We start from the raw sequence: 25,340 nt of genomic DNA, 5'->3' as shown, positions 1-25,340 counted from the left end.
CTATATTATGTGTGGAGTGAAAGAGTAAAACAAAAATCAATACACATATAGGTAATCAAAAGCTATGTATGAAAAGTTGCTCTATCTCTGTTGTGTATGCCGCTTTCCAGTTTTTCAGAGTGTTCAAAAGTCGAAAATTGGCGAATAGTAAAAACTGAGATTTTCACTTATCATCATTCTTCAACAGAGTTACCTAGTTCTAGCAATAACTATAATTTTGTCATCATTTATAAGGACGAAACAGCCCTCGCGATTTGTGATTGCCTATTTGACTGTTATTGTATACAAAATTTATAAAACTTTAGAGAACTATAAACTTGTATACCCACGTACGCCATCTTATAAAAAGTAAAAACTCGTTAGAAAAAAATATCGCTAAATAAAACATCTTTGTAGGGCTGGCTAGTGAACTTGAAACAAGGAACTAAACAAGATGGGGATGAAAGTTGGCAAATCATTTAATTCGCTATTGATCATAAAGCAGACTAAGCTGTCTCTGCTTTACATGAAGAATACATTGTAAATAACGTGATTATGAAGTCGCTAATTACAACAAATATGTGTTACAGGAAATGTGTAAGAAGCGTCATAAGATGTTGTAAACCCGGATGGTGAAATGTGACACATGTGGTTGAAATCAAGGAACGTTACTTTATATACGACTACAATAATACTGTTGCTTTGTTTTATTATTTTTTTTATAAATATATGTTCTTGTTGCTTTGTTTTATTAACCATTAAAACTTTTGTAAATCGCCTGTCTGTTTTTTGTTTTAGTGAGAATATTTTTGGGTCTACTTAACTAATACGTACCATAATTACGATAAATAAATAAATAAATGTGATAATAATTTCATTTTACTTCTTTAATCTAGTCCACGCTGCAAAAGTTGTTTATGCAATTGAGAATGTAAGTAGCCGCTACATCATTACTGTCTGTCGTATGTTATCTGGCCTGAAGAGCCTTGGCCGAGTCGACACTGACTATGGCAGATATATCGTGGTGGATATGTTGTTGCAAAATTTTCTACTTTCTCTCTCAAATTATTGAATTGTACTAACATGCGATACATAATGTTATCCAGCGTAGTGACCTTCAAGAACTAGAAAATGTTCGAAAAGTTGTATAAGATTGAGATTGAGGTTACTATACAAACGGATTTGCAGGTTAAGAAGAGCAAAGCTTATATATAAAGTGCGCTGAAACATGGCTTGGAACTTTTATGAACTTATCAACGATGCTGTAAAATAGGCTAAACCTCTTTAATTTACTGACGTCACTGCAGCTTGGCTCAGAACCTTCACGATCTTGCTGGGGGCGCTGTGAATATGTTGATGGAGTGTTGTTATTCTTAGCCGAAGATGTATCATTACATTCAGAATATTATATTTTTATGACTATTGTCTATCAGTTAATCATTATATCTGTTATGAACGAACAATAAAAGTTCTTGACTCGCTTACTGATGATGTGATAGTAATGTTTATCCTGAACTAAAAATTACCAGTCTGTACAGTTTGGATCCAACTACGGAATGATAATCATTGTAATTATATGCATTATTTTATATGCAAAGTGTTGTTAGCTGTATTTTACTCACAAGATAAGTGTTTGGAGATAGGTGTTGAAACCTGTGAGAATTGGTATTTCTCAAAACTGGTGTAACTCGGTGGAAATTGATGGAACTAATAACAGATTAGGGGTTGTATATATTTTTAGTGTTTGTTCGGTGGACGAATACAATATTATTACACATCATGGCTTACGTTATCGAATAATGATATAATAATATAATAAACCTCAGATCCATCTACGGGCTGATATTATTAAGTATTACATATCTGAGGTGTACACTAGTTCTTATAGCACTATATACTCTTGATACAGCTGTTTACATTGAGTGGTCACCGAACCATCTTGTAATTGCTAATGTATAACACGTCAGAAATGACAGGGCAACTATTGCCACTTTCAACCCGTATTATGTACCATAACCTCACGCTTCATAGCTAACTGAAATAGATACATCTTGGAACTTGAGGCTTGACCAATAAAGAGGCAATCAAATTTTGGTGTATTCCTTTGTGAGCCAATCAAAATTAAGGTCGTTCACGATGTGAATTCGTGGCGTATTCATAGAATAATTACTAATGAAAATTAGAATAACAGCTTATATGGAAACGCCATTACGTTTTGGTAACGCTACGTTTTTATGTTATGTAATGAAAGTATAAGCAAGACAACTGGGAAAAATATTTTTAATTTAGAGTCTCCGTTGATTTGTTGTTTTTTTTTTTTTTTTTTTTTTGGGGGGGGTAATTCAACTCATCTTGAAACCGTATTTTAAGTACTAACAAGTATGTGCCTTTTTTTTCCATCAGAAACCTTACTAAGAACCAGATCGTCTATATTCTGCATTTTGAATTGCTTGAATATATGGAAATGGAACTAAATGATATTGCAATGTTTTATGTGCATCAGCCAGTGTAAACAACCGTAGATCTTAAGTTAATATACGAGGTTAGCAGACGTGATGTTGTGTTTTATTTATTTTTGATACACAGGAGACACACTATTGTGTTTTGTTATATACTAGCTAGATGGAAGTAAAGTAATTTTGTGATTAACGGTAGGTTATCTCAGGACATGAAAGTTACTTCCCTTATATGATTATAAAAACTGCAAAATGCAAAACTGAAAATTTGTATGTACCTAGTATACCTAGACTTAATAAACTTCCATACCAATGTTGATGAAGAACCGTCCACACCTTGCGAAGTAGTTATATGGACATAAAGCAGACAGTACTATTATACTTATATAGATAAAGGAGGAATGCTGTTGTGTTTTGTTCTATACCAGCTGAAGTACCTGTCCCATGGACGGAAGCTGTGTAAATTTATAATTAATGAAAAGTTCCTTTCCTTATATGCAATCCTAAAAAAAAAAAAAAACGCCCATAAAAATTGTAAAGCAAAATCGGAAACTGCAAATTGGCGCGTATCTTTACAAGGATCCAACAAACCTTCATGCTGAATTTCGTGAAGATCCATCAACAAAGGGCGAATTAGTGGTAAAAAAAACGCCCATCAAAACACAAAATAAAAAACTGAAAATTTGCTTTTTGCGATTTTTTTACCACTACCCCACCTGCTTCAGACGGATCTTCACATTTTGGTACGAAGGTTCATTGGGCCCATGGGGACATACATACAGATTTTTAGTATTGCTGTTGTTATGTACATTTTTATTACCACTACTTCACCCCCTGTTAATGGATCTTCACCAACTTTGGCATGAAGGTTTGTCGACTCTGTGCGGAGATAAGTGCAAACTTGTGGTTTCACTTTTTGTTTTTTGCAGTTTGTATGAGCGTTTTTGCATGTTTTTTTTTTTTTATAATTGCACATTGGAAGCAACTCCTTATGCACAAAGGTAACTTTCACTAACCATGAATTTACATTACTTCAGGGAACGGGTACTCCAGCTAATTTAGTAATAAAATGTAAGAGCCGGTCCAAGGTAAAATTATAGTCTGTACGAATTTTATATTCGGCACTCCTTCACCTTTAAAATTGAGAACAAATGATAATCGCAATATCAATGTTAGTGTGCATCGGTGTTAGGTTGCCCTGTGCGGGGCACGTGTTGTCCATCAAAATGGCCGGCCCTATCAAGTTTGATTTATTTATAATTTCAAAATTAAGTTATAATGTTGTAGTGCTCACTTAGCGCGAGTGGATCTTATATATACATCCGTATTTTAAAGGCACACTCACTTCTTTTCTAATGCATGTAATTCAAGTACTTACTTTTGTTAATTCCAGCTGTCGACAAAGCGCGAGCTCTTCTTCCGCTCAGATGGAGGGACTTCTGCCACAAACACAGCGACATCTGATGTTAAGTCCACAATCAGTACTCTATACTCTTCATCAAGACTGACGAATTCCACGAAAGACATTCATCTAAGTAGGGAGAAAGACAGAGAAAAGGACACGTTGAAGGAAAGAGAGCGGGAGAAAGTTTCCCCTAAAGACATGGAAGGCTACGTGGGTTTTGCCAATCTGCCTAATCAAGTATACAGAAAAGCAGTGAAGCGAGGGTTTGATTTTACCCTGATGGTTGTCGGTAGGTTTTCCGGAATTTGGTAATATATTATTATTGAATGGATAGCATAATAAGGCTATTATAATTTGTTTTCTGTTAGGTACTCCAGTTTTATTACGTACATTTTACAGGTCTTTATATTTTATTCAAATGAAATGTTTAGCAGGTTCACCTTGCATCTCATTATGTTAATTAGATCTACAAACATTAGTCCAAAGGTTAACAGTTTCGTTAACTTTTAAGCCTTTTCTTCAGATATTAGTCCCAGGAATCGTCTACTCTTTAGATATGTATTAAGGCTTTTCTTTAGCCGTGGTAGATAGAGCACTGATAGCCCATTGTGTAGCTTTGTGCTTAATTCCAAATAACGAGTCAATCAAATTTCTTTAGGAATCGGGCATTAGCTAGAAATATCAATGCACATTTAATCCTTGGTTATTAATGTTTTTTTTGTCTGTGTTGCTTTTTTTAGCTATTAGGCTAAAAAATCAGTAGGAAGTTAATACATAATTTGTAGTTCGTAGTCATTTCTTAAGAAGTTAAATAGCAAATAAACAAGACATATGTCCAGTATGTATGTATACATTAACGTTCAATATTTAAAATAGCGAATTTCTAGTTTATTATTCGTTTTTTCTTGTTTAAAATTATTTCAGAAGACGTGCATGTTAATAGAAAGAAATATTTCAGTTTTAGTAACTGTTTTATTTCTTTTCTCTTAAAAACTGCGTTTGAAAGTTTCTTGTTTCTTGTAAATGTATTGTCTATTTTGTGTGCTATATCAGTATTCCGGAATTACCAGCATTTTGCACGATGTGCAAAGGCGAGTTTTGTTTTGAAGAAGGGAAATAAATGTTAGAGATGTTTAAAAATTGCACCATATCTGTAAGATCTTGTTTTATTGGTAGTGACTTGAGTGTTAAGAAGGAAAGATAAAATTGTACCTTGAGCTTTGAAATAAAAAATAACTTCAGTAGTTTTATCTGTGTATAACACACTTCACCTTGTCTGTAATGAAGAATAATTATTGTATAAATCATTAAATCTACACTTTAATTGAGTCGTGAGTGAACTGGTTGGTTTGACATCATTATTAAGCTGATGGTTTCCAATCTCTGGTAGGTATGTTTAGCCTGCTGGTAGTGAATTTACGTACAAGTGAACACACACAACGAAATGGGACATTGGGTAGGCATTTTATCCTTTATAATAGGCACATGTGTCCGAATAAACAGAATAATAACATATATATATATATATGATGCGAAACAATTTTGAAATTGATTCTACTGAAGATTTATTGGCATTATACGTATAAAACAGACGTTTGGTTGTAAACATAACCACAATCAGTAAGTCTTAACCTCTATTACACAGTCCTGGTCATTGTATTGTAATTCTCCTTTACTGAGAACTCCGTTTATCAATGCCAACAAGTTGCTGTCAATGTTCACAGTAATGTATTTGTTGTAGGTAAGATTTCTTGATGTTCAATGTTTTGATTTTGTTATATATTCCTAGCTGTATACTCGGAACACCAACAGATCACCAGATTCTTGTCACATTTATAGTCATTTCATGATTGTTTGTTGTTAAGGTTAAAATGTCAAACCAAACACGTTTTTCTTTAGTTATAGCTACACGTAGTACCACCCTTCAGACTCGGTGTAATATCGTGCTTGGCTTTTTTCCGTAGTCGCTTGAAATTAGAATAACATTATTTAAAGTACTAATATTTTGCATGACTCGTTTTTTTTAACAGTTGTTACTTTAACTGTAAATAAAATGTTTCGTGTTAATTCAAATAAATTCATGGATGAAAGCAAATATGTCGTAATATGTTACGCACACTCCATCTGCCATGTCCAGTTTTGACGAAGCAACTTATTGTTTTATTTTTAACACTAGTAACTTTTATTTAACTTTGCCATAGTATATACATTGTAACAATAAAATAATAAAGCATTGTTCTTCATCAACAAACTGCAAGAACTGTTAAACACGTGCTTGGCAAGGTGCCGTTTGTAAATTTAGGCTTTATAAAAGAAATAAAGCATTTAGGGTTTTAATCTGGACAGTGAGAAAACACCAAACACTTTCGATTACAAACTCAGTGGTGAATCGTTTAGAGATAGTATATATTATAAATATTCACTCTGAAGAATAACCACGTAAACCCAGTGTATAGCCAGTTTTACGTAATTAAACATTTATTATAATTTTTAAATGCGGAAGAATTTCCCCTTCAGCTTTTCAATCTCGTCACGCAATCTTACATGCGCAGTATATTGAAGTGTCTTCGTCACTTTGTCATCCTTAAAAGACAACCTCCCTGAAGTGGGTGTGTCAATCAGTCTAATATGGAGTACGGATCTGTCATTTTATGGGTATAAGCATTGATTTTTCTTTAATATTCATCATTACATGAAATTAAAGTATGCAAGTTTAATTTAGGTTAGTACAAATTTATAGGTTGTGATAAAACGTACAGTGAACACAGGCTTAAACCTATCACCTTATACTGTGTTATCTGCCACTTCTTCAAAGTTCGTATAACTAAACCCAAGAAGTTCTGGCAACTACGACATGCAAATATTGGAGATCATTTTGAGAATAAATACTAATAACAAGTGTGAAATATTAATACGTTCGTGCGACATTTGGCATTGAAAACCATTAAAGAGTTTGTAATTGTCAACTAGCTGTTTATCGGTCATTCATATTACCGTACTTTTCCAGTTATTGGCCTCTAAGCTAAGCGAACTCGATTGTTGATTCCCCAGTAGGTTAGCGGTAAGTGATGGTAGAGTTAAGTGTTTTGGGTTTGCTGGCTCCGGAGTGACTCCAGTAATTTATCTCCAGCTCTGATTGCCTTCAGTTGGTCTGAGCTGCAGAATAATAGATCACTGTGGCTAACTAATATAGTGGTTTGATGATATTGTAATCAGGTCTTTGTTTCCGCACACGTAACTTGAAAAGTGATAGACTGACATACACGATAATCTTTATTCAAAATGAAAATTTAATATGGGACAGTCCTCCCCAGATTTGGTCCGAATACAACTAAGTATCTGGATCACTTTGAATCATTTGTATATAGTAAAGAGATAAGGTATTTTCGCGGTTTGGGGTTAAAACTCTGTAAAGTGTGACCTGGTTTGTACCAAATTTCGTGGGCACAGTAAGATCGAGACTCTTCAGCACACTACAGAAATGATCTGGATCGTTGATCATTCTGGATCTGAGAAGGACTTTCTGAGTTTTCAAAGGTTAAATTTGACGTTATCCAATATAAATCTGTAGAATATCAAAAAAGCAATATTTGATTGATCTTGCTTGGAAGTAAAACAGTCTATAGGGGTGAAATAGATTTTCGATAAAATGGATGAAATGTAAAACCCAATCTTAAAGTTGTATATTTACATTCGTTTCAGCGAACGTTGCAACAGAATCAGCATTTAACAGTAATATAGAAACAGGTTTTAAAGTAATAAATGATTCAAACAGAAGACAGGTGTTTTATAGCACAAAGCAGTTAGGCTTTTGGCGCAGATACCTGCTTTGTGCTATAAAACACCCAATCAATCAACTCTTCAACCGCCCAGAAGACAGTGAGAGCATAAATTATTTAAGAATGGTAAACCGTTTTTATCTTAACTACTTAATTGAGGTTAGGTACAAAAAAGTATATTATATTCTTAAGTTATTTATTTAGTTAATTCAATTTATAAAAAAGAGTATATATATATATATATAAATGTACATGGGGGGTTGACAAGATTGGAGATGCTCAGAATCCTCAGCCCCGGCTTTAGAACTCTCATATAAACTTGACTTCGGCTCCAACGTTACAGCACGATTAACTCTAATTTAAAGACTTACAACGCCAAAATTAAGCGTTTGATTTCCCAAGGCGAACAGAGTACAGATAACCTATTGTGTAACTGTGCTAAAAAACCCAAAAAACTCGACTTGTTGGTTGACTTTGAGCTAGTTATACATTTAATTACTAGTTGGCTGCCTGCTGTTTATCAATTTTGGATCGACTACCTTTTCTTAATCATAAACCTGGTCTTGGACTGTTATTGGTCATTTGTTGGTCAACTCGTTATTCTGATTATCCATCTGGTCTTGGCGAGATTCTGGTCTATCATATCTGCTGTTAATCAACTCCCACCTTCTGATCATCAGGATGTTATTTTGGTTGATAGTCTGCTGTTGATCAGTTGCTGGTTGACATCGATTCCCATTTTTTGATCATCAGGATGGTTTTTATTTGACAATCTGCTGTTAATCAGTTGGTGTTTGACATCCAGACCTGGTCGTTTGTTTCACACAGCTAGGACTTGCTAATGGATTAGTCGTCGATACATAAATTTTGTACAGGAAGTCTAATTGAATATTTCATAAATGTTAATTATTATTAACATTTTAATCCCAGTAAACTCGGTAACTACTGTGATATTCTAGCTACATCTGTACATTAATTTTCGTTAATTTGCTGTTGTATCCAGTTTTCCTCTTTTTATTAGCAATGTTAGGCAAGATGAATTAGTGAGTAACATCACATATTTGTTCTAAGAACAATAAATTAGCATGGAGCACGGTAATAACTAAGTAATTATTGGACAGGTGTTCGAGTTAAAGATCAAGGTTTCCTCGTGAAATTTAAAAATCATATACCACTGTCTGGCGTATATCCAACCTCCATTATCCTTCCGAGAAATTGCTGGGGAAGATATAACCCTGTGTGTGAGCGCGTGTGTGTTTGGGGTATCAACAGTGTTAATTGGAGCGTGAGTGATATGTTCATTGGTGTAAAGTGGGAAGAGTGACTTTGTTAACGTAGTTATATAAGAGTGGAAATATAAGCTTAAGAAATTCCAATAATGTTTTTCGTCTCAAGTCTTAGATGGTTTCCGGTATTATTTAATCCGTTCTTGGTTGGGAATTTTTTCTTTTCTGCCTTCGTTTCTCACGAGTGACAACGTTTCGTGTGGGAGCGTTACTATATAACAGTTGTGGTAGATTATAATTATTAGTGAAGTACAAGGAATACCAAGTGTGGAAAATATCTCGGATAACTCCAGTTTGTACTAATTTAGTTGAATATGCCATTTTATTTGAATATTTGCATTAAAATTGTAAACAAAGTCGATACTTTTTGGGTTTGCTCTGGTAGAAAATATCAGTTTGTTACATTGACTTTATGGCAGCGTAGACATTGTGAATTTGAAATCTCTAGTGAACTGTTTGCGCAGGTAAAATGACATTTCAATTTTTTATGCTCCAGGCCTACACTAAAGAGATCGAAACGCCCTCTCATTCATGAAATAAGAACTATCTGCTACAAATTTCACCGCTACAAAATAATAATTTCTCGTCGACATCATCACTTTTTTTAAAAAAAAAAAAAAGGATGATTGGGTTATGGAATTAGTCGCCATCGTTAGTAGGTGGACGCTTGCGCTTTACAAGAGCTTAAAAATGGAGCTGATGATCGCCAGAAAAATAAGGGGGTAGGTTTAGGTATTTACTTATTTTTCAAGGGTGGCTTTTTAGAAACAACTTTGAAAGACCATAATGTCCATTGCTGTCCATATGCTATGTTTAGGTTGATGTTTGACTTTGGTTGAGCGAAGTGTTGGTTTAAAATTAAATATTAAAGTAGTAACAACAAACTAATATTAGAGTTGGAATAACTATTTGCAAGGTTGTAGATGTCTTGATTTCATGAAAGCAGTTATTGAATGGTGAGCTTAGGTACAAAAATTTTGACTTGTTTACTAAATTTAGTAAGGTCAAAGAAAAAATCAACCTTGGTGATAAAGAAAATGCTTTAATATTGAAATTAATCAAAGTACTTGTTTATTTACGGATGTGATTTGGCAGCAGGATTGTTTGTTTTTAATTTAACGAGAGCTATCTGTGTTAGCCGTCCCTAATTTAGCAGTGTAAGACTAGAGGGAAGGCAGCTAGTCATCACCACCCACCGCCAACTCTTGGGCTACTCTTTTACCAACGAATAGTGGGATTGGCCGTTACATTATAACGCTCCCACGGCTGAAAGGACGAGCATGTTTGGTGTGACGGGGATTCGAATCCGCGACCCTCATATTACGAGTCGAATTCCTTAACCACCTAGCCATGCCGGGTCTTGGCAGCAGGAACACCTAACTTCAGTATCAACATTTATACTTTACATGTTGAAGGAGTGGCCATATCGTAAAGGAATATGTCGGTATACAGAGATATTTTATCGTGTTTTTTTTTTACTGATTCATTTCACAATTCTCACTTTTTAGACGATCAGTATAGTTCTGATTAGAAGTACTTTTAGTATAACACGGCGTTAGATACTATCATGAAAACCCGCAGCTTAGATAGTGTGAACAGATTATCAAACTTTAGAACCAGGACACGGTCCGATATTTATTTCTTAAAACTTCCATCCCCTCACTTTTTAGGGAAAATTAAAAACTCTAAGCTATGCAAACAGTATATATCATCAAGGAAAAATGGTATTTTTCTCGTATTATCGTTGTTAAAGGCACCTATCTGACCAGTGAAATACTTCAACTCCTTGTTGGCCTGGGATTTGTCGTAAAATTCTCCATATTTGTCATTAGTGTTTTCCCCTTGCGTTACTTTACATAATCATTTCACGACTTGAAAGTCGAACATCTGCAATGAACTACGCCTCCATTAACATTCAACTGTCTGTTTCGTGTTTAAGCAGGTGCAGGATCACGTGCTTAGTGATGTATTCAACAGTATGTCGTCTGCTGCAACCTACCTTACAACCAACTTCAGAGGAAGCAGCAAAAGCTATATTGAGTCATCTAAACTGCGTTGTAATTTCCTTTTTTAGTTAAATGTAAAACGAGTGTCAGAGGATCAAAATACTGAATGCAAAATTTAAAACAACATAGATCACCGACAGAAATGAAAATTGGGACATTTTGCCGTTAAGAAAGGATCTATTGGAACACCCGTACATAATTCTAGTAACGTAACCAGATGCTAAATCATGTTAAGCTTATGTTTATGGTGGTCATCAGTCTTTGGGTTATACCACAGCTTGTGTGTGTGGTATTAGTATAACCCGAAGTTTAGTGCTCTAACCACGACCCACAACTTAAATGTGTGCGTGTTGCAGTCACAGTAAATGTAAAGTCTAGCATAGCCACCTGGTGTTCGTCAAGATTATGTATGTATTATGAATGCCTTATTTCTAGCTCCGTAGAGATTGCTTCTTAGAGGGCAATAGCAGGCACTCACCCTACAGGATGGGATTTTGGCACCAAGCCAGTTTACATGACGTCACTGTTGTGTTAAACTTCTTGCAGGAAATTAGAATTACAGTAATGCTTCATGTTGAAACGATTGAGTCGAGGCGCTTGTAGCAAGTCACATTTATAATACTAAGAGAAGATATGGCTATTTGTTTTATTCATGACAACTCAGTATATAAAAAATGCCTTAGTGCACGTTGGGTACATTAAAGGAATTCCCAATAATGTCGTATTTAAACTTATTTTTTATGGATCTCTCAAGACTAACATAAGTAAAGTTTATAAGAAAGTGTGGATCATTAAGTAGACACGTTTTACTACTAAAATATATTGTAATCATATGTTTTAAACACTTCTCGAAAAGGACTTAAAACTAATTTTAGAAACGGTGTAAAACTATTTTAACGACATTTCCGTGCATCTGTTTCGTTTTCCTGTATTTTTGTGATTTTAATAATAAATGCCTTGTAGTAGGACTTCAGATTACGGACTTTGCTAGTCGGGTTCGAATTCTTGCGTTACTACAAAATCTCCGGGTGAGTCATAAGAGTGACAGTCAAACAATTAGAGGCTATTTCTGAAACTACTAGATGTTATTAATATTAGGTTGTCCAGAAATAAATGTTTTTGAACTGCAAAGTTTGGAAAAGTATAAACCAGTGCTGTAACACATGCTTTAATCAAAGTAAGCACCATTTTACGATTTTAACGTTTTACGATGTTGTTTATGCCTCTTATGTAGAAATCAAAGTTTCTGTGGTCAGTGAACTCTTTGGGAGCTTCTTCTGCTGCTGCCTGGTTTTGAAAACGTTTATTGTTCAAAAAGCTTTCAAAGTGCTTGAAAATATGAAAATCTATAGGGGAAAGGTCTGGGGAATAAGGTAGATGAGGCAGAACCTCGATTCCCAATTCATTCAATTTTTGGAGTGTCATCATTGACAGGTCTAATAACGCCGATTTTGTTGATCTTCAGTCAGCTAATGCGGAACCCACTTATTCAACTTTTTCGTCTTTCCAATTGCACTCAGGTGTTTGGCAATACTTGATTTGCTTGTGTCTAGCTTTTCTGCAAGCTCACACACGAGGGTCTGTCTCAACGGCTTCCCGTAATGTGTTTTTATCTAAGGATGGCATCCTTCCACGACTTCAAGACTTTAATCTCCACGCTGAAACCTATATGTTTAGTAACAAATCCATGGCCGAATGTCCGGTTGGTGTTTCATGTAGTTTCAGTAGCTTTTTGTCCAAGTTTGAAATCGTAGAGGAAAATCAGACAAAAGTCCTTCTTGTCCATGCTGCCTTGGGGTTGCAAATCTTACTTTGAGTGGAGTTGAAACAGCAGACAATTAAGATACCTTATGAGCGACAAACGTTGAATTAAACCAATCAACACACGGTAAGTTACTCAATATTTAGCTTCTAAATGTCATCATGAGAATTCCGACATTTATTTCTGGACAATCTAATAGTAAGTTACGACGAGAACAAGCTACTTACTTGGAGCGAAACTAAAGTTTAACCTGGTATAGGTAATCATTATAACTAATTAGATATACTTTTCTTACATTCGTTTTATAAAGATTAGAATAAATTATTTTTTGATTGTTTTCGTATTCTCCCTGTTAAAGATATTTTCGGCCGTAATCCCAGTAGTTTTCAAAGATGTTCAGAAAGTATTTTAGATAATGCAGCGTAAGTCTAAGCGTTTATCACGTTAAAGACTTTTAAGAGTATATTTATTATCTCAGGGTTATCAAGTTCCATACTAAATTATGTTAAATGGTCTTTACGCGTTTAAGAACTGGTCAGCTTTGGTTTGTTCTCTTCGAAAAAGCCCACTGTCAAGAATGGCCTTTTCTCAAACTTGCTTTAACAAGTTGCATAAGTTTCTGTTTTGTTGTTTTTTTCAGTTTCGTTCGTGATCAGTACAGTTTGTTTTAACCGAAACGTATAAAGTGGACTGTTCTCCCATTTCATACAATCTTCAATAATTATATTGTGAAAATTAATTCTATGAATTAATAAAATAGCTACGAATTATACACAACTTTACTTATCCTGGAATAGCTTCCTGATCCGACAGTTCTTCTGAGTGATGTGTTAAATAACAGTAACTACGTTACCTAAATGTGATAGGTGTGGTACTGTGTTATATGGTAATAAACTACTTCATAAACTTTTAATTTTGGTTGTAACTCTTTCCAGTGAGTATATTTATCCACAACTGAAATTATTTTGTACTTTTTAATGAATGGGAAATCTGTAATAGATTTATAACGCTGTAGATGGCGATTGTTTGTGTGTATGCGTGCATGAATAATTTTATATATGGTCTTTTTTTACTCTAACGTAGAGAAAATATTCGTGTAGGGTCTCATGGAAACATTCGTCCTTGAAAAACATGTGGTATCCATTTCCAAGTTTCATTAACCAAGCTATGTTTTACAGTCTTTGACGTGTTTGTTACTATATTAATTGTCGACATAAACTACATTTCTGTATTTGGCAAGCTATCTGAAAAACTATATATACATATATATTTATACCAAAGAATAAAATTTTTTGATTTACTTCACAATTAACCTAACGTTCAACTGTAGTACTAATTAATGGTCACGTCACACAGCATAACAAAGTTAAGCGCATGATCTCGAGATATAAAAATTAATAATTCTAATAGTAAATATAAATTATCTGAGTAGCATTATTTAAGTGTGGGTGGTATGAATGAGCTATTAGGCTTTACTGTTGTTTTTCTATCCTATAATACACTTTATCCATCGTCTAATTTATCTGAATAATGACGTTGTAAATACTGATGTTACAGGTGCTTTATGGCTTGGTTAAGGCACTCAACTCGTAATCTGAGGGTCGCAGGTTCGAATCCTCGCCATATCAAAATGCTTGCCCTTTCAAATGTTTTATATCTATGGTTCAGTCCTTCAAGCCCCTCACTAACTCAGCGGTAAGGCTGAGGGCTCACAGCTCTAAAAACCGGATTTCAATACTCGTTATAGGTACATCACAGATGGTTCTTTGTGTAGCTTTGCGCTTAACAACAGACAAATTTTTTCACGGCAATAAATTTGTTTTCGTAGGAATAATATTAGGCTCTCTCCTTTACCAGAAAATATAGCATGAATTAATCTTTAAAAAATGACAGTTCATTAGAGTCCAGAATAGCGGTAATGGATGTTAAGCCTGAAAACCGTACGATTAATAACACTGCACAACAAAGTTTTTGCTTCTTGAACACTGTTGGGTGTTCCTTATAGAATTTTGGCTGCTGATCACGAAAATCACATCCACATTTACCCATCACGTACCGTTTCATCGAAATCTTCAGTTTCAACAGGACATTGCTACAATGGAAAAACGATATCAGGGCAATTGGAATCCGTCAATGCTTGCTGACTACTGTTGGACACTGCAACGTGATGCACCGGACATTGAATACAAACGAAAATCAGGAGCAAAACACTTTTAATTATGTTGAGCTTAATAGCGTATTAGAAACATAAACGCAATTAAATACGTTATTGCCGGTAAACAGTTAACTGTCTATTTCTCAGAGTTACTACGCGATGAAGCAAAACCAAAACTATATTTGTGCATACCCACCAGGTACCTGCCACAATCAGCAAAAACTTTTCAAAAAAATTGTTGTGCAGTGTTATATACGAATTCGATAACCGTGTTACGAATGAATTTAGAATATTATAAAATTTAACTTCTAACGTGTTACAAAAATATTTTGCCGAATTAAAAGTTAGTGTGTGAAGGTAATGAATTTCATAGCTCTCTACTTAGGAGTGGTTACCCTGACAAATTGGCTACCTTCTGAGCATCTATTACGTCACGTCACGCTTCCCATTATTATAGGGTATGCTCCAAAAATTAAAACTGCATTATCTGTGTGCAGTAGAAATGGTTGCGTGTCGTGAGAAATGCGAGTAGATGTTGCTACTCATTTTATCCGTGGTATGATGTCTCTGTCGCATGCGTGCGCGCACACACACACATTAAGAAGTTTTGACAGAACTTCCCAGCAAGTAAAATTACCTGTTATTTAGCAGTACATGAATGACGGATTTGTGGTGTAGTGTTACTACTTTGTTTACTTAATTATCATAGAGACTTGCTAATGTCGGTCGAAAACCAAAAACAGTTTGTTCACACTTTGGAGATTCATCTAAATCCTTTTCATCGTTGTATTTAAGTACACTGTCACAGTGTTATTCAGTTTTATTGTGTTCTTCTGTGTAGTAATGTGGCACAATAGAGTTTCTCAAATTTTTTCTACTAACGACAATTCTAACCCACTAAGCATGATTTGCTCGACATCTCTACTGCCATATGCATTCTGGGTGTTAATTATTATTCGTTTGTTGAAACTTTGGCGACACTCCTAATAACTTGTCGTGACACTCAGTTTGGAAACCACCGTTTTATTAACTTCTGGGTACACTAGGTCCTCCATGTATTTTAAAGCATTGTTAAAACAATTTCGTTCTATCCCATTGTTTTGGAGTAAAATAGCCCCTACGCTGTCTTGTTAAGGATGTACTCTTATGAATATGTTGTCTTTGGGTCTGTTTTACCTCATTCTGGTCATATTTGAATGATTTAATGTCCTACGTTCTGCAGTAAGTGAAGCACCAATGTATGTGTAATTATTCTAACAACAGACTTGCAAGAAATTGTTTAGCCTTTTTAATTTTTTTTCTACATACCGTTTTCATTTTTTCTCGAAAAAAATGTATACCTCGTGGGGATAATTATTTATATTTTGTTTATATGTAATAACTTACAAGTAAATATACTTTCTTTCTATCTGATGCTTCTTCCACTACCGTTGGTCTAGCGGTAAGCTTGACAGCTTAATACTCTTTAAATTTCGTGATGTGATTCTTGAGGTTAGCACATCACAAATAGACAGTTGTACAGCGTCGTTATTGATAGGAAAGATAACTCTTTGTCAAAACAGACATGTTATTAATTGTATTTAACCAAGAAAAGACGCGCGCGTTCCAATTCCTTAAAATTTGTTTAATGTAAAAGAAGCTAGTAGACATGGAAAACGTTTTTGATCCATTAAAACTGCTGTTTTCATGTAGTATTTCTCAAATATATGTAAGAGATTTCTCAGTTTAAAATTCGTTTTGAAATACTGGGAAGGTAAAGCTTATATCCACATTGGTCAGGCGTTGCTTTGTTATTATCGTCCCGGGCTACCGGCCCAGGGATAAAAGGTTCGAGTCTTAATATGCCTGAAAATACTCCTCACTTGTGACTGTGTGAACGTTATATCTGTTGCTGTTAATTTTCCTTCCGCCATTAATTGTGACGGTTGTACTTGAACCTCAGGTCTTTGACCTGGTTGTTTAAGCCATGTGATGTTTAAGGTGTCGTCGTGTTTGATATTCTGTTACCCTGTTTGTTGATAATCAGTGATTCAACATGAAAATATTTATAAAACAAGATAGTAGTTTTTGTAACATTTATCTATTGCTGAATAAAACTACCTCGTTCAACTCGCATGTTAGGTTATTTTTTTGAGAAACTGAAAATTGCTGTTCTTGTCAAGTTAAACATTATCGTTTTGATGTTTTCCATTTAGTAAGATAATTTTAATGAAATATCATTGTTGGTGAAGAAGTCTTAGTGGTACAAGTAGACCTCATTGGGCCCTTAAACAAAATGGCAAAATTACGTGGGGGCCCATAATCAATGTTTATAAACTAGTTTGGGCACTTCCTAAAGGTGGTAGTGGTCGGCTGTCTATGGGGTGAATACAATCAGTAAAAAGGTAGTTGTGACGGTGAAACTACACATTAGAATTCACAAAATCTCCATAAAATTGCAGATTACATTTATTTGTGATGAAGTGCAGGCTATATATGTATGACACAATCTCATTAGAAACAGTGGGTTATGTGTATGGTTTCAGTTCTGCAGAATTTTTGAAGAAAATGCGGGTTATGTGTATGGTTTCAGTACTGCAGAATTTTTTGAAGAAAATGCGGGTTATGTGTATGGTTTTAGTACTGCAGAATTTTTTGAAGGAAATGCGGGTTATGTGTATGGTTTCAGTATTGCAGAATTTTGTAAAGAAAATGCGGGTTATATGTATGGTTTCAGTACTGCAGAATTTTTTGAAGAAAATGTGGGTTATATGTATGATTTCAGTACTGCAGAATTTTGTGAAGAAAATGCGGGTTATGTGTATGGTTTCAGTATTGCAGAATTTTGTGAAGAGAATGTAGGTTATTTGTGCGGTTTCAGTGCTACAGAAGTTTGTCAAGAGAATGCAGGTTATTTGTGCGATTTCAGTGCTACAGAATTTTGTGAAGAAAATGCAGGCTATGTGTACTGTTTCAGTACTACAAAATCTTATTTAAAAAGTGTAGATTACATGTTATATGTATGGGAACAGTTTACAAAGTTTCACTGAAATTTTAGGTTACTATCTAGCTACAGTTTTCTTGTATTTTCTCTCGTTATTTTTTTCAAATGAACAGTCATTTTCGTAACTTTACAAGGTTTTCTTGTATGATTTTTATTCATTTTGGTCAACGTATCACAACCAGGTTTTAAAGTAATTTACATATTCTACATTAATTGTCTTATACTGAATAAAATAACAGTTCATATGTTAATAGTATACCTATAATGTAGGGGAATCGGGATTGGGAAAATCCACCCTCATCAACTCCATGTTTCTCACGGACATCTATTCGAATGAGTACCCTGGACCATCCCAAAGAATGAAGAAGACAGTACAAGTAAGACTATTTAATAAAAGTATGAGAAAACAAAGTACTTGTTAGAGGTAATGAAGTTAGTAGTAAAGGTATGTAGAGGAACAAAAATAGAAAAAACAACAACACCTATTGGTAGATAAATATTTAAAAGAAAGACGAATAGGCTAATATACATACATTTTCAATTAAGTAAATTATTAAGGAGAAAAATGTTCAGAAAAATATGAGGCATGAATATGGTTTCTTCATTCAGTTGACAGTTTTACTGCTTCTCTTTTGGTTTCAAAACGACCTCCTAAAATATTGTACCTTGAAGCAGTAATGATCAGTGTGTCTCCTCGTGGTTCTGCAGTAATGAGCAACTTTATTGCTTTATCCCAAACCATATAACACTGTAATATCATTGCTTCTTCTTTGTCCTCCACGTTAGTTTTTAAAGAAATAAAAGTGTGAGTTTTGTATTTTGATATATTGTGTGGGTATTAGTATATAATTTTTCACAGTGCTAATGAATAGATGTTATGTTTCGCTTCGTAGTAGCTATAAAGATTTTGTCACCAGATAGCGGTAGAATGTTTAAAGGGACTCAGTACTAATGAAGGAATATCATGTTTTATTTTGTTTTTGTAACAGTTATAAATAATTTGTTTTCAGATGGTGATACAATGTTTCAGGAAACTTCTCAGTACTAATAAAGGGGATATGTTTTATTTTGTAACAAACCATAAATATTTTAACATGTTTTCAGGTATAGTACAATGCTCAAAGGGATTTCTCAGTATTGATAAAAAGATGTTTTATTTCATGTATGCGTATGATATCTGTGACGCACTTAGTGTCGGAAACACAGTAAAGTAAGCCTCAGAAATGCTAACTTAAATTGGAACTTAGTATACAACAGTGCACGTGAGAAACGTTATAATAAGGACTCCAACACGGTCCGGCATGGCCAGGTGGGTTAAGGCGTTCGACTCGTAATCTGAGGATGGCGGGTTCAAACTCCCGTCGCGCCAAACATGTTCGCTCTTTCAGCCGTGGAGGCGTTATAATGTTACGGTCAATCCCACTATTCTTTGGTAAAAGAGTAGCCCAAGTATTGGCAGTGGGTGGTGATGACTATCTGCTCTCCCTCTAATCTTCCCCCCGCTAGTGCAGCAGTATGTCTACGGATTTACACTCAGAGCTTCGTTTCCCCTTGGGAGGCTCAGCAGATAGCCAGATCTGGCTTTCCTATAAGAAAATACACACACACACCCTCTAGTTTTACACTGCTCAATTAGGGACGGCTAGCGCAGATAGCCCTCGTGTAGCTTTGCGCGAAAAATAAAAAAAACAAAAAAAAACAAGGACTCCAACAGTCAAGATCTGCGTAAGAGTTAGGTCCATAACACAGCGGTATGAACTTTTTACACAAGAGTGTATTCACAAAAAGAAAAGCGTTTTAATAAGAATTTTGACAATAAAGATCTGCAGACCTAATGAAGAGGAGAGTTAGACCCATAACATAGCGGTGCGAATTTTTTACAGTGTATTTAAAAAAAAGTGTAAAGTATTTTAATAATAACAGAGCGGTGTGAACTTTAACGCTCATTGTATTTAAGAAAAAAAGATGTTTCAATCAGAATGAAGACCTGCAAACCTAACGGACGAGACAATTAGGCTCCGTAATACGACTTTATGAACTGAACTTTTTTAAAAATTAACGTTTGGTAACAGAGGAAAGGAAATAATATTTCAAATTATACGTCATTTAGTGCTCTAGCTATTTAGTTATAACGGAGAGACAGGTAGATTGAAATATATACTGGGTGAAGTCGGACATTAGTAAAATTTGTTTCATGGCGAAGTACCAATATTTACCGAGCATTAACCTAGATAGATTGATTAAATGTTTGTGATTGCTATAAAGTTAAGATAATCGTAGTTTCCTTTTCGTTAACTCAATGGCTGTTAACCATTGAGTCTTTAACACAATACAATGCTTGACTGAATATTTTCTAATGAAAATTGTTTTTTTTTTGTTTTTTAGCGCAAAGCGACACGGATTTTAGCTTTGTAGTTTTGAAAACATACCACTGACCCATCGGGGTCAGTAAGTTAAATCAGCGGTTATCAATAATATTTGATTGGCGAGGGCCAAGCATGCCTGGACTGTGAACCTGAGGTTTCTGGTTAGCGCTATGTTGATACCAGAACACACACACACACACACAAACAGAAACCAATCGCGCTCTGCAGTTTGTGGTGGTGAAAGCATTATGATAATGACAGTCAAACCCCACTATTCGATTAAGGTAGCACACGATTTTGCAGTGGGTGGTGTTGACTGGCTATGGTTAGGGCACTCGCCTTGCAATCTGAGGGTCACGGGTTCGAATCCTCGTCTCACCAAACATGCTCGACCTTTCAGCTCTAGGGTCTGTATAATGTGACGGTCATCCCATTACTTTGTGTTAAAAAGTAGCCCAAGAGTAGGCGGTGGGTGTTGATGACTGTCTGCCTTCTTCCTAGTTTTTCTCTGCTAAATTAGGGAAGGCTAGCGCAGATAACTAGCTCTCGAGCAGTTTTGTGCAAATTGCAACAGACAAAAACTGTGCTCGGCGAACCTCTAGTGGTACACGAGCACCCTTACGTGTATCGTGGAATGGTTGTATACATAGTGGACAATTTCTATTGTGGTCAACAAACAAACAAGTTTGAAAATCACTGAGTTAAACGATACTGAGCTTAGATGGCAGGAATAAGAAACTAGATTAACTTTAAAAGTGTTGGTGAGTTTGACAAATGACGCACATGTGAATCGCATGGTTCACATCAGTCGTGACTAATAATAATGGACACTTGGAGCTCTGTGGTAAAATGTTTTCATTGATCCAACGTATTTTTCTTAGATACAGTCCATAGGATAGTCATTCAAATTATCTATATTTGTTTAAATTGCCTTTCAAATAAGATGACCTAGTATCCTAAAATTTATTATATAAATCTCTTTCTGTAGTGGATAGATGTTAAAGTTGTGATATAATATGAAGGCAAGAGAAATTGAACTTCCACAAAAATAGCACTCAACTTTTAACACTTGATGTGCATTTGCGATGTGAACTCCCTCCCCCTATTGTAACTTAACTGTATTATGTATACGCGTGTGTGTGTCGTGTAGGCCAACATCTGCTGAAGAAATTCATTCTGAGCTCTGCTGCACTTGTCCATTAAGAGGTATGGAAAGAAACTTTCGGATTTCGTGTCCGATTCATAAAAGCATCTGGCAGCTCGTGCATCACGTAGGCATTAGTGTCAATTCGTACCAGTCCAGCGGAAGCCAGGGATGACGTTTGTCCATTATATCCTTTCCTCTTTTGGCTAGATTAAGCCTCGCTGCTGATGACTTGGGGTATTTGTCTCTGAGTAAGTAAGTCAGTATCTTGACAGCTTGATTCGATGCTAGTCTGGTGTCTTTCAGCTTTTACTGTTTCTATAGAATTCCAGAAATCGTCGAATATATCGCATTTTTCATTTAGTTATAAAACTACAGTAAACGTAATAGCAATGTATTTATTTTATTTTAGAAAACTACTGTAGTTTGTTTTCTGCAATAAATAAATGACTGAAATGAAAGTTACCGTTTCCGCTTCCTTTTATTATTGAAAGCTGGTAACTTATTAAAGCTGTAATTAGTTCTTAAATAACGATTTCGGAAGTACTAGAAATGTTTTATTAAACGAAAATATCGTCCCGAACCTTACTATATTGAATCAATATGTAGCTCTTTAGTAGATCAGCGGTAAGCTTTCAGTCCTAAAAGTCGAAATTTGATAACCATGGTGGACAAAGCAGAACTAGCTCATTGGACAACTTAATAACAAGCCAACAACAAAATATGGTTGTTCTTTTCAGGAAACCATAATTTAAAAAAAAAACAACACAAAACATTACATTCCTCGTTGTGGAAAATGCACGAAATGTACTTCACTCATACTATGTCTTAGTACGACATCTGTCGCTGACTTAATATATTATTTTACTCTCTTTATATTTCTCTTCGTATTTTAACACTTAAGGGGTAGTAGCTTGTATTTTTTTCTATTTTAGAAAAGTGAACACATTTTTTGTGTGTGTTGGTGGTTTATTAAATTCACAGTAATTTAAGTTTTAACTTCATTGTTACAACTATATTGTTAAAAACACCTGGATATTACCAAATATAGTTTCACTATTGAACATTAACTGGAGATAAGTTCAGTAGTATTGAAAAAACAAACAAACAAACACATTATTTCAGTTGGAGAATATTAACACTAGTAAATGGACATGGTATATTTTACTTTTTTTTTGCATTATATTTTACGTTTCAATCACAACCCAATTTGTTATGATAATCAATTTTAAATTTCATGACATAGGTCGATAAATTAACTATAAATTAAAAACTGAATAATTATAAAACATAAACTTAATCACATATTGAAGATTCTACCATCCACAAATTTTGATATGTTATTTGAATATTGCTGTCACAGGTGGAAACAAACAAAGTCTTCCTGCATGAAAATGGAGTGAATTTAACACTAACCATTGTAGACACTCCAGGATTTGGAGATGCTGTAGATAATAGTGAATGGTAAGTTTTACATTAGCAGTGATACAAAGACACTAAGTTATAAAATAAATTTAAACATTCTATTTACAACTGTTTTATTATCAAGTTTAATCACATTAAAACTTTTATTTGTATCCTAAAACTAGGCCTAATGCACATGGTACTTCATGTAGCTATAGTTCTTACTTATAATCCAAACTTATAAATTATTTTTGCTTGTTGGGTGGTGTAACACAACAAATTCTAACAGTTTGAGAATATGTACTATTTAAACAGTAGTTTTGAGAATGAAGATTTAATCATAACAAACATAGTCATGATAGGCCTAACAAACCTTAACTCCATTGTTTTTGTAGTTGGTATCCTATAATAGACTATATAGAGTCTAAGTATGAAGACTTTCTGAATGCTGAGTCAAGAGTCCACCGTACTGCTGTTGTAGACTCTCGAGTTCATTGTTGCCTTTATTTCATCAGTCCAGGACATGGGTAAGTTTTGTGAATTAGTATAGTAATGACTTTGTTTACACATTTGTGTTAGAAACATTTGATGTCATAATTGAAAAGAATCTTTTATTTCATATAAACAAATCTGTCAATCATAATAATTGTTTATTAACAGTTTATATGATGTTACATCAGAATAAAACTGATAATGTTTTCTTGTTTCAAAATATGCATGATTAACTGAAGTATTTGCAAACAAATATTCTTTAGTTACAGATGTGAAAAAAAGTATTTATTTTTTAACATTTTGGTTTTACAGTTGACATTTGGAGATAACAGTTGTTAATAATGCCTAGAAGATTTATATAAAATGAAATATGTGTACCATTGAACTATTATAGCAATTCACAGGATGAAAATAATCTAAAATTAACCAAGATTGAAGATGGTACTTATATTCAATTTTCAAGCAACATTTGCCCAAAATTATTTTGTGTACATGTTAATCAAGATATTTATTTCATAATTCTGATATTTTAAGGCACTATTATTTTGAAAGTTCACTATTAAGTTTTTGTCTGACTATAATATTAGCAAAATATTCTGTATTTTATATTTAAATACATAAAGATATCCCCAAGTCATGCTTTTCTGTTGGTACTTTCCAGCAACTGTTCTTATGATATGACATTAGAAAATATATAAATGTATTTTATTTTCTCATCTTGAGTAAAAAGTTCTCTTTACATAAAAAAAAAGAGAGAAGAAAAAAATATTTTACAGAAAATGTATTTATGGCAAATGCTCTGAAATGTAAATTCATCCAAATACCAATAAATTTTATTTGGTAGAAAAAAAATATATAAATGTATTTTATTTTCTCATCTTGAGTAAAAAGTTGTCTCTTTACATAAAAAAAAAAGAGAGAGAAAAAAATATTTTACAGAAAATGTATTTATGGCAAATGCTCTGAAATGTACTGTTTTATCATAAAAATTAATTCATCCAAATACCAATAAATTTTATTTGGTGAGAAAAAAATTATGATAATTGCTGTCAATTAAAATATTTCTTCTAGATTAAAACCATTAGACATAGAGTTCATGAAGAGACTCCATGAGAAAGTTAATATCATTCCTGTCATTGCTAAATCAGATACAATGACTCCAGAAGAATGTAGTCAGTTCAAAAAAACAGTGAGTAAATAGAAAAGTACACATTTCTTTTTTATCATTGAAATTATATACTTTGCACATTTTCATTTGAAGTTTAATAAAGCACAAACCCATACTTATGAAATTTGTCTGAAACTACAAAATATTGTGAACAGTTAACTGAAATTTTACATCAAAAGAAGGTAAACATTTAAAACAGTCTGACCAAACCTTTGATGAAATTAAGGTAAAAAACCATTTAAAAAAAAGGTGCTGTAATGAAATTATGTAACATAATTTAAGACAGTGACTTAAGTCTTATGGCAGAAAAATGTAAAATGTACCCTAGTTTTTGGGAATGTATGGAAAAATAGGACCTACATAATGTTTGGGATACACAAATTAGCAAACTAGATCTCTCTTGCCCATCTCACATTCTGTAAAGAAAGAAAATAGGCATATATGGGTGCTTTAACCCACAACATCCCACATCTTTGGCACCTTTTTTTGTCTATAGCTAGGGGAAAAAATACTACTGCAGGGTGTAAAGTAAAAACTAGTCTTGTGATGTTGGCATTGAAATATCCCAACAAAACTAATGCAAGGGGTAACTTAGCAGGGGTAACAGTGGTATGTAGGAAAAGTTGTGTATTTTTGTTATGCACAAATTGAAGGCCCAATTTAGTTAAACAATACGAAACAAACTATAGCTGTAAAGATTAAACAATTGAATAGAATTTCCCCACCACAACATTTAATTAGTATAATTCCATCTTCTACCCATGCTATCGTGCTGTCAACTAACAAATGTGTGAAACAAGATATGTTTTATATGCAACCAGACATATGATTTATAATGTATATCTAAGTGTTAGTATATAAAGATATTTGTTTTTCAGAACAAATCTCTTTAAAATTGCAAACCTTTATTTTAGAGTTTTTATTAACAGTTTCAATTATATTTTAAATATTTCCT

General features: G+C 34.0%; 1 protein-coding gene across 21 annotated transcripts in view; it reads left to right on the top strand.

Moving 5' to 3' along the window:
• LOC143236637 (protein peanut-like) overlaps positions 1–25,340 on the top strand; it is an 86,828-nt gene that overhangs the window by 48,565 nt on the left and 12,923 nt on the right. For all 21 annotated transcript variants that reach the window (XM_076475004.1, XM_076474990.1, XM_076475001.1 and 18 more), the window contains 5 exons: positions 3,829–4,129; positions 18,082–18,188; positions 22,685–22,785; positions 23,121–23,252; positions 24,289–24,406. In XM_076475004.1, coding sequence (XP_076331119.1) covers positions 4,039–4,129; positions 18,082–18,188; positions 22,685–22,785; positions 23,121–23,252; positions 24,289–24,406 — 549 coding nt within the window. In that variant the 5' untranslated portion in view covers positions 3,829–4,038. The remainder of the gene's footprint in view (positions 1–3,828; positions 4,130–18,081; positions 18,189–22,684; positions 22,786–23,120; positions 23,253–24,288; positions 24,407–25,340) is intronic.

Source organism: Tachypleus tridentatus, chromosome 13, assembly GCF_004210375.1.
Source record: "Tachypleus tridentatus isolate NWPU-2018 chromosome 13, ASM421037v1, whole genome shotgun sequence".
Classification (NCBI taxonomy): Eukaryota; Metazoa; Arthropoda; class Merostomata; order Xiphosura; family Limulidae; genus Tachypleus; species Tachypleus tridentatus.
This window is presented reverse-complemented; position numbering and strand designations above follow the sequence as displayed.